Source organism: Tupaia chinensis, unplaced genomic scaffold (assembly GCF_000334495.1).
Source record: "Tupaia chinensis unplaced genomic scaffold, TupChi_1.0 Scaffold148210_1, whole genome shotgun sequence".
Lineage (NCBI taxonomy): Eukaryota > Metazoa > Chordata > Mammalia > Scandentia > Tupaiidae > Tupaia > Tupaia belangeri.
The window spans coordinates 569,947-579,721 of NW_006208060.1; the positions used below are offsets into that span (position 1 = coordinate 569,947).

The 9,775-nt window shown below is 55.6% G+C and overlaps 2 protein-coding genes across 2 annotated transcripts in view; one reads left to right on the forward strand and one right to left on the reverse strand.

Moving 5' to 3' along the window:
* The window catches only part of SAXO5 (stabilizer of axonemal microtubules 5), a 17,408-nt gene extending 14,320 nt beyond the window's left edge, over positions 1-3,088 (reverse strand). Inside the window, exons 1-2 of the mRNA XM_006170229.2 lie at positions 2,996-3,088; positions 541-1,141 (exon numbers count right to left, since the gene is read on the reverse strand). Coding sequence (XP_006170291.1) covers positions 541-1,141; positions 2,996-3,067 — 673 coding nt within the window. The 5' untranslated portion in view covers positions 3,068-3,088. The remainder of the gene's footprint in view (positions 1-540; positions 1,142-2,995) is intronic.
* Positions 3,089-6,139: 3,051 nt separating this feature from the next.
* Positions 6,140-9,775, forward strand: part of PEX11G (peroxisomal biogenesis factor 11 gamma) — a 7,300-nt gene continuing 3,664 nt past the window's right edge. Inside the window, exons 1-2 of the mRNA XM_027768998.1 lie at positions 6,140-6,461; positions 9,343-9,525. Of these exons, the coding sequence (XP_027624799.1) occupies positions 6,402-6,461; positions 9,343-9,525 (243 nt within the window). The 5' untranslated portion in view covers positions 6,140-6,401. The remainder of the gene's footprint in view (positions 6,462-9,342; positions 9,526-9,775) is intronic.

Genomic DNA, 9,775 nt, shown 5'->3' on the forward strand with positions numbered 1-9,775 from the left:
ATGGTCACGCCGCAATCCCTTCTCCTCCATTCTCCTCTCAGGATCTTGGGCACGCACGCACATGCACCTGGCGTGAGTTTTAAGCCACCGGGTCTGGGACGCGAACCGTGGTCGACTACGTGGGATTCCAGCGACATAGCCATTACGCCAACTGCTGGTTCCCATTTAGGCCTTTTTAAAAAAAGATAATTATTTTATTTATCTTTATATATTTATTTAATATAGTTTGACCAGGGAGGGACAGAGTGAGAGAGCGAAGAGCAAGAAAGTGAGAAAGCAAACCGCTAGGTCCAGGACTCGAACGCTCTCAGCCATGTGGGAGTCCAGAGCCCTTAACCACTGGGCCACCTGCCGGCCCCAAATGAGCTGCTAAGTGTTAAGGAGCGTCCCTGACCCTACCATCCCTGCTTTAGCTGTGACAACCGGAAATATTTCCAGACCTTGCCCAACGCCTCTGGGGTGCCTGGGCGCGTGCGTGCGCGGACCCCTCTGAGAACTGCTCGACTGAGCAAATCGCCCGCGCGGCCCGGGCTCGCTCACCCAGGTGGCGGCAGGGCGCGCGGGGCTCCGGGCGCGCGTCGTAGGGCGGATAGAGCGCCCGGTACGTGGTGGGCGGGATGCGCAGCTGGGCCAGGTCGCCGGGCGGCACCGAGTCGCGGTCGAAGATGAGGCGCGCCCCGCGGATCTGCTCTCTGGCGCGCGCGGGCATCTCGGCGTCCTCGGGCCAGCGGTAGGCGACGCGCGCGATGGAGAGGCCGGTGCCGGCCCGCGCGTCCGCGTGCATGTTCAGGTGGCCGGACTGCATGGCCACGGTGCGCTCCCGCACCTGCTCCTTCTCCCGCGCCCACTCGGTGGGCGACGTGGACGGCGGGGTGAAGGCGCGATGCGTCTCTGACTCGTGCTCCATGGCCGCCCGGCGCTTGTCTTCTTGGAAGAGGGTGGCGCTCGGTGGCCGCGGGGTCAACTGCGCCGAGGTGGCGCCCGGGTAGGGCGGGAAGTCTCGGTGCATCGTGGAGCACATGGAGCCCTGATACAGCCGCAGGTCTGGCCCCAGAGAGAAGTGCGAGGCCTTGAGGAAGTCCAGCCGGGTCTTCGGGCACAGCAGGAAGGCACCCGCGGCCATCGTGGGACACTGAGCCACCTGCGGGAGGCGGAGACACGGCCCTGAACGAGTGCCCGCCCAAGACAATGCTGGCTTTTATTCCTTCGCGTGCACCAGGCTCTGGGCTGGCAGCTGGGGACATCGCCTGCCCCCAGAGGCATAGATAGTCATTTGGCGCCTGCCCTTTGCCAGACGCCATTGTAGGCTTGCAGGGAGGGGAGGGGTTTACTTCCCTTAAAACAGAAGGAGAACCCTGCCCTTCTGGAGGTGATAACGGCTGGAGGTGACAATCATGAATAAATGTAACAGCATAAGGTGCAAAGTTAGAAAGTGATTGTGTGGTCCGGATCATCGTGGTCTAGTGGTTATGCAGCTGGTTCCTACACCACTGACTGCATGGTTTGAGTCCCGGATCCGGTGGCTTGAATAACATGCCGGCTATGTGCGTGCATGCCCAGAATCCCGAAGGAGGGAGAAATGGAGGAGACGGGATTGTGGTGTGGCCATTCCCCCATGGGGTGGGAGGGTTTTCTCATTTTCCCTCTCTCTCTGCTGGGTCTCCTGTGAGTGACTTGCCCTACAGCAAAAAATAAAGGAAGACTGACCCAGAGCGAGGGTGGGGAGGACACAGAGATAGATATTTTTATCAGGGCCCCACTGTGTCACAAGAGTCTGGATCCAGCCTCCCAATTAGCTAGGAACACATGTGTGTGCACTCCAGGCCTCCCCGCAGCTGGGCCAGCTGCCTGGTTATTTTAACACAACCACAGTTGCTATTATTATTACTTTAATTTGGCCAGAGAGAGAGAAAGAGAACAGGAAAGTGAAAAAAAAAAAAAAAAAAAAAAAAAAGCAAGCTGCCAGGTCCAGAACTTGAACTGTGGTCAGCCATGTGGGAGTCCAGTGCCTTAACCACCACGCCACCTGCCAGCAATTGCTATGTATTTAACCAAAGATAGAGAGGCAAAGAGAGGGCAGAAGCACCCTGCAAGAGGGTGCGGTCACACTGCAATCCCTTTTCCATCTCACCAAAGTGCCACGGTACACACGTGGGGTGTCCAGTGTGTGTTTGTGTGTGTGCGTGTTTGCCACCAGGTCTAGGATGTGAACCACAGTCGGCCATGTGGGAGTCCAGCGCCCTTCACCACCATGCCACCTGCTTGCCAGTGTGTGTGTGTTTTGCTATAGGGCATGTGTGCTCGCCAGAAAGAGAGAGACAGAGAGACAGAAAGCGAGAAATCACCCTCCAGGGGGGATGGTCACGCCGCAATCCCTTCTCCTCCATTCTCCTCTCAGGATCTTGGGCACGCACGCACACACACCCGGTGTGAATTTAAGCCATCGGGTCTGGGACTTGAACCGCAGTCGGCTACATGGGAGTCCAGCGACATAGCCATTACGCCAACTGCTGGTCCCTGTCCAGTGTGTTTTCAAGCCACCAGGACCGAGATTCGAACCACATGGTCAAGCATAAGAGATCCAGCTCCCTTAATCCCTGGGCTAAGGAGCTGGTCAGAAACTGCAGTTTTTCGGTTTGCTACTTTTTTAAAAAAGAATTATTTAATTTATTTATTTAACTTGAGTTTCCCCAGAGAAAGATTGAGAGAAAGAGGGAGCATAAGAAACCAAGCCACCAGGTCCTAGACTCAAACCACGGTCAGCCATGTGGGAATTCCAACGCCTTAACCACCACACCACCTGCCGGCCCCTCAGGGTGCTACACTTTGATCATTTAACCAGCTGGGAGAGCCGAGCTGGAGAAGATTCTGGAATAGTTAGGAGACTATTTGCCCACTGAGATCATTCACGGAGGAACTTTAGAATCCACGTGTGGGGTCCAGGGAGTCCACTTCCTCTTCTGCGCAGTGGAGACACCGGGCCCAGGGCACCTACCTGCAGGGATGGCATGTGGGTCACAAGTCCACCCTGACGGGCTCCCTGGTCTCCCATAAGACACTCACACATCCTCCTCAAGGCTGCCCTCCAGTGCGGTCCGGCCCTGCCCATTGTGACCCCGAGACCACCCCCACCGACGCTGTCACAATGACCGGCACCTCGGGGGCCCTAGAGAGGACACCCAGGAGGCCAATGGGACGACCTGGGTCTGATCCTGCCTCACGAGAGCTCCCGGGACCCAGGCCAGACCTGATTTCTTGGAATCTCAGCTTGGCCATCTGGAAAATGAGCCGGAGGGAAGCAGCCACGAGGCTTTGATGGAAGGGGCCACCAGGGTCCACGGCTGTTATTGTCCAAAGTTGTCCTGTTCTTACGAACTCCCGAGTCACGACACCTCTTAGGGTCATGGTCTCATGGTGGGGCTCACAGGGCTCCCTTTAAGGGGGTCAGTCTCCCCCACACCCCCAAAAAGACCTGAACACACCTGTGGTGAGTAGGTTCCAGCCTCGCAGCAGGGAGAGTGTGGGGGACTGTGGGTGTCTCCCAGGATTCGGGCTTCTGGGAAGGGTTTTGGGGAAGGTTTAAAGAAAAAGGGTTTTGCTCTATGTTAAAAAATTCTCCCACCCCCTTTTTTTTAAAAAAAAGAATTGTTTTATTTAACTTTATTTTAATTTTTTTTTTTTTGAGAGAGAAGTTTTTGCTATAGGGCGCGTGCACTTGCCAGAGAGACAGAGAGAGAGAGAGAGAGACAGAAAGCGAAAAAAAAACCCCCCCCCCCCAGGGGAGATGGCTACGCTGCAATCCCTTCTCCTCCATTCTCCTCTCGGGATCTTGAGCACGCATACACACGTGCCTGGTGTGAGTTTAAGGCACCAGGTCCGGGACTCGAACCGTGGTCGACTACGTGGGAGTCCAGCGACATAACCAGTTTCCCACGGTCGGCCCTTTCTGCTGGCCCAGTGACTGAGTATGTGCATGTTCACGATCAAGTCGGAAGGAATGACACACACCAAGTCTGGGGCTGCTCAGGGAGCCTTGGCCTCACCCCCGCCAGGGAACGAGCAGGTCTAGCTGCTCTTGTGGGTGGACACCGTTGGCGTTTGGCCTGTGTCCAGTGGACGTGTTTTGACTTGTTCCGCCATGGTCACGGTCACCGAGTGGCCTTGTCTGATGTTGGCGTCCGTGAGACTGTTTCTGTCCACAGGACACCGGGGGGCCAGCAAGTGGCATGGTGATTTTTTTTTTTTTTTGAGAGATTTTTGCTATAGGGCACATGGGCTTGCCAGAGAGGCAGAGACAGAAAGTGAGAAATCATCCCCAGTGGGGATGGCCACATCACAATCCCTTATTCTTTATTCTCCTCTTGGGATTTTGGGCAGATATACACACATACCTGGTGTGAGTATGAAGCCGCCGAGTCTGGGGCTTGAACTATGGTCAACTATGGGAATCCAGCGACATAACCATTACCCCATCTGCGGGTCCCAAGTGATGACGTGGTGATTAAGGCACTGGACTGCCTTTTATGGCCAACCATGATTCGAGTCCTGGACCTGGGGGCTTGCTTTCTCATGTTCCCTCTCTTTGGTCAAATTAAAAAATAATAATAATAAATTAAATTAAATAATTACTGGGGGGAAAAAGAGAGAGAGAGAGAGAAAGACACCAAGGCCCTGCGGAGACCACCAGATTAGCTCCTAGCCACGCCAAGGCCAGTGGTGAGGGCCAATCCACTGCCTGTCTCGGCCAAGGTCAAGTTCAGCCTTTCTGAAGGACGCGTGCTGGGGCGGGTACTGCGCCTGCGCGCTCACCGCGCATCCCGCGTGCCTAGACCTGGGTCAGGCCCACAGCGGCTGCGCAGAGAAATGCAGTGCTCCGGGATGAGGCCCTTGGGGGCGGCGTGGGTTTAGGAGAAGGGAACTTTGTTTTCTTTATTCCTGATAGACTTGCATATGTGCGTCGGAGAGAGCAACTCCCTTCACAGGGTCTGGTCACACGGCGACCCCTTCCTCCAGACCTCCAGCTGGCCGGCTCGTGGGCATCCCTCCGCAGGTGCCTGGCGTGTTTCAGGCTGACCCGGCCAGAGGTTGGCCACCATGAAGGATCCGGCTTCACTTCACCACGGAGAAGGGGTTGTGGCCTGGTTATCCTCTCTCCCGGGTGCTTTCTCGCTTGCTTTCCCTTTCTCCCTCACTCTCTGCCTCTCACCCACGAGACCCTACACTCTTGTGCCCCCACGGGAGAAAAACAGAGGGATAGAGAGAGGGAAAGTGAGAAAGCACCCCTCAGGGGGGATGGCCACACCACAATCTGCTCCGTTCTCCTCTAGGGACTTCGGGCACATATTCACGCGTGCCCAGGGTGTTCTTCAGGTCGCCGGGTCGGGGACTGGGATGTAAAGTCAGCCATGTGGGATTCAGCTGCCTAATCACCACGCCACCTGCGGGCCTCATACTGGCAGAATTTAATGAATAATAAGTGAAAAGAAAAGCCTCCTCCCACCCCCCTCTCCGCCGCCCTCCACCACAGCTAACAGGTTGGTGGGCTTCGCTTAGAGTATTTTGTGTGTGCGGGCAGTCGGTTTAATTTTGCAGTTTTTTGTTTTTAGGGGCGTTTGAGGGTCAAGCCGCCTGGAGGCAGAATGCAGCGAGGTCTGGGGGATCACGCCGGGTCCGCAGACCCTGGAAGCGCTCACGCGGCGACCCCTCCTCTGCAAATGCGGGTCCAGGCTGCAGAGGACAAAAGGCCGGAGCTGGGACAAAGGACGGGCCACGCCTGCGCAGACCGTGCTGTTCCTGGAGGCAGGTGGCCCCGCCCCGCACCCCTCAGGGGGGATGGCCACACCACAATCTGCTCCGTTCTCCTCTAGGGACTTCGGGCACATATTCACGCGTGCCCAGGGTGTTCTTCAGGTCGCCGGGTCGGGGACTGGGATGTAAAGTCAGCCATGTGGGATTCAGCTGCCTAATCACCACGCCACCTGCGGGCCTCATACTGGCAGAATTTAATGAATAATAAGTGAAAAGAAAAGCCTCCTCCCACCCCCCTCTCCGCCGCCCTCCACCACAGCTAACAGGTTGGTGGGCTTCGCTTAGAGTATTTTGTGTGTGCGGGCAGTCGGTTTAATTTTGCAGTTTTTTGTTTTTAGGGGCGTTTGAGGGTCAAGCCGCCTGGAGGCAGAATGCAGCGAGGTCTGGGGGATCACGCCGGGTCCGCAGACCCTGGAAGCGCTCACGCGGCGACCCCTCCTCTGCAAATGCGGGTCCAGGCTGCAGAGGACAAAAGGCCGGAGCTGGGACAAAGGACGGGCCACGCCTGCGCAGACCGTGCTGTTCCTGGAGGCAGGTGGCCCCGCCCCCTGGAGCGGCGTGCGACGCCGCGGTGACGTCACGGCGAAGTTGCCATGGCGTCCCTGAGCGGCCTGGCGTCGGCGCTGGAGTCGTACAGGGGCCGGGACCGCCTGGTGAGAGGCTGGGGCGGCGCGGGCCGGAAGTCCTGGAGTTCCGCTGAAGCCCAGAAACCGGGACACGGAGGCCAGGGAGGGGCGGGCCGCCCAGGATCCCCTGTGGCAGGCCCGGCTGGCCCTGTCCCCGAGCGCTGGACATGTACCTTGTCCCTGCCAGCCCGACCAGGCGGGACATAGACGGCCATCGGGTCATCGCGGTCGACACTAGATCTGACCAGGTCCCCGAAGTCCGCCCCGGCCGCAGGGCTCCCTGGTGGCTGGACATGTAGGTTCCGACCCGATCCCCTGCAGCTGGGCATTTAGGGTGTTTCCGGCCACCCCGATCCTGGAACCCAGCCCGCTCAGGTGCCTCCTTCCTGGGTTCCAATTACTCCCCTTTCCTGGGTCGTTTAGGTTGTTCCCGTCACCTGGGGCTGGCTGGACAGTCACATACCGGCCAGATCCCTGTGTTCGCACATGGAGGGTCTGAGGGTCCCCAGGGTCCTGCCTGGGCTCATAGGGGCATTGAGGATGTGACGGCTGAACCTTTAGATTCCCACAACATCCCCTCTGCGTGGGCACTTAGGTTGCTCCATGCAGGCTCCTTTGGCGTGTCCTGATCAGTCCCTTTTGGGTTTTACGTTTAGGTTGTACCAGGAACCACACCGGTTCTAACCAAATCCCTTACAATCGAGTGTTCAGTTGTTTCTCTTTTTTTTAAGAATTATTTAATTAATTTATTTTTAAATTTGACCACACACACACACACACACACACACACACACAGAGAAAGTGAGAGAGAGAGGGAAGGTGAGAAAGCCACCAGGTCCAGGACTCGAACTGTGGTCTGCCATGTGAGTGTCCAGCGCTTTAACCACCATGCCACCTGCTGGTCCCGAGTGTTGTTTTTTTTAAAAGTGTATTTCTTTCTTTTCCATGAGAGATATATAGAGAGAGGCACCCCAATGGGGTCTTACCTTGTGACCCACCCTTAGCCTCAGCCAGCCCGGGTGACGGGCACACACGGGCACCTTGCATGTGTGTGGGGAGTCCTGCGATGAGTGTCCACTTCCACCACCCTGGGTCACTGCCTGTCCCCAGAGATTTCAGATTTTAAAATTTTTACTTGCTAGAGGGCATGTGTGCTTGCTAGAGAGAGACAGAGAAAGAGAGACAGAGAGACAGAAAGTGAGAAATCATCCCCCGGGGGGATGGCCACGCCACAGTCCCTTCTCCTCCATTCTCCTCTTGGGGTCTTGGGCACGCACGCACACACATGCACACGGCACAAGTTTGAAGCCACCGAGTCTGAGACTCAAACCGTGCTTGGCCATGTGGGAGTCCAGTGACTTAACCATTACACCCCCAGGTTGGACATTTAAATTGCTGTGCTTGGCCATTACAATGGGGCTGAAAAGGAATTACAAAGTAACAGAAAACAACTTGAGCAATTTCTAAAAAGGGGATGGGATCAGTAAAGTCAGACGTCTCCAGAAAGCTCACAGGAAATGCATAGTAGGAGCAAAAATGCATGGATTTCAAACACTTTGGCCCCAAACTACACTTGTACTTGAATTCCATTTTCCGAGGGCTTTTTGAAGTCCCCCCCCTTTTTTAGAGGTTTTTGCTCTAGGACACGTGCGCTCGCCAGACAGAGAGAGAGATAGAAAGCGAGAAATCACTCCCCAGGGGGGATGGCCAAGCCGCAATCCCTTCTCCTCCATTCTCCTCTCGGGATCTTGGGCACGCACACACACGCGCCCGGTGTGAGTTTTAAGCCATCGGGTCTGGGATGCGAACCACAGTCGACTACGTGGGAGTCCAGCGACATAGCCATTATGCTAAGTGCTGGTCCCGAAGTTCCCCTTCTATAAGGGTGTTGAACTTGACCAGGTCGGCCATGCTCCAAATCACCTACTGAGTGGGTTCCTTTTCATTAAATTCTAACAATTTATTGTCGGTCTCCTGGCTGAGGCCCTGTCACCTGCTTCCACCCTTTGGGACAGCCAGATAGGATACATTCAGTCACCCTCTACCTGCTGGCTCCGGCAGGTGGCACCTGGTAACTGTTCGCTTGTTTGTTTATATTTATCTATTTTTCAAATTTCATTTAACTTTTTTTTTTTTGGAGAGGTTTTTGCTATAAGTAGCGTGAGCTCACCAGAAAGAGACAGAGACAGAAAGCGAGAAATCACCCCCCCAGGGGGGATGGCCACGCCAAAATCCCTTCTCCTCCATTCTCTTCTTGGGATCTTGAGCACACATGCACATGGGCCCAGCGTGAGTTTAAGCCACTGGGTCCAGGACTCGAACCACGGTCAGCTACATGGGAATCCAGTGACATAACCATTACACCATCTGCTGATCCCAGCTTATTTATTTTAATTTAACCAGACTGAGACAGAGGGAGAGAAAGCAAGAGAGAGCAAGCCGCCAGGTCTGGGACTCAAATGGTGGTCGGCCATGTGGGAGTCCAGTACCCTTAACCACCATGCCACCTGTCGCCCCCCCCCCAAGTATCTTCTTAAAAATTGTTTTTATGATATGTCATGTGCACACGAGAGAGAGAGAGAGAGAGAGAGAGAGAGAGAGAGAGAGCACGCGCACCCTCCATAATGTCTAGTCATGCCGCGATCCCCTTTCAGTCTCCAGCCCATCGGATCCTGACTGGGCCGGGGATTTGAACCACAGCCACCACATGGGATCTGGCTTTTCCAGAGCAGCACATTGCTACTGCACCACAAAGCTGGCCCCATGCAGCTTTAGAAACTACCGGCTCTTTTGGGAGCCTGTTGATCTAGAATCTTCTGCACGTTCAGTCCAGCGGGCTGGGGGCCGGGCCAGGTGGGGGGATCGATCCGCCGGAGCAGGGCTGGCTGACGGCAGTGGTCTCCTGCAGATCCGAACGCTGGGGTACTGCTGCCAGCTGATCGGCGGGGTGCTGGTGGAACAAGGGCCAGCGAGATCCGAAGTGGGGATGCGGCTGGGGGCGGGGGCGCTCAGCCACTGCCGGACCGTCCTGCGACTCTTTGATGACCTGGCCATGTTTGTCTACACGAAGGACTACGGCCTGGGGGCGGAGGTAATGGGGTTCCTGGGCGGCAGACCTCAGGAGGCTGGGGCCTTGCCTCACTGGGTGTTTTATGGACTTGTCCCAAAATGCTCCCTGCCGGACAGTTTATCATTTTTTTTCTCCTTTTTTTTTTTTTTAAAGAATTATTTTATTTAACTTTATGCATTCATTTATTTCACCAAAGAGAGAGAGAGAGAGAAAATGAGAAAGCAAGCCACCAGATCTGGGACTTGAACCGTGGTCAGCCATATGGGAGTGT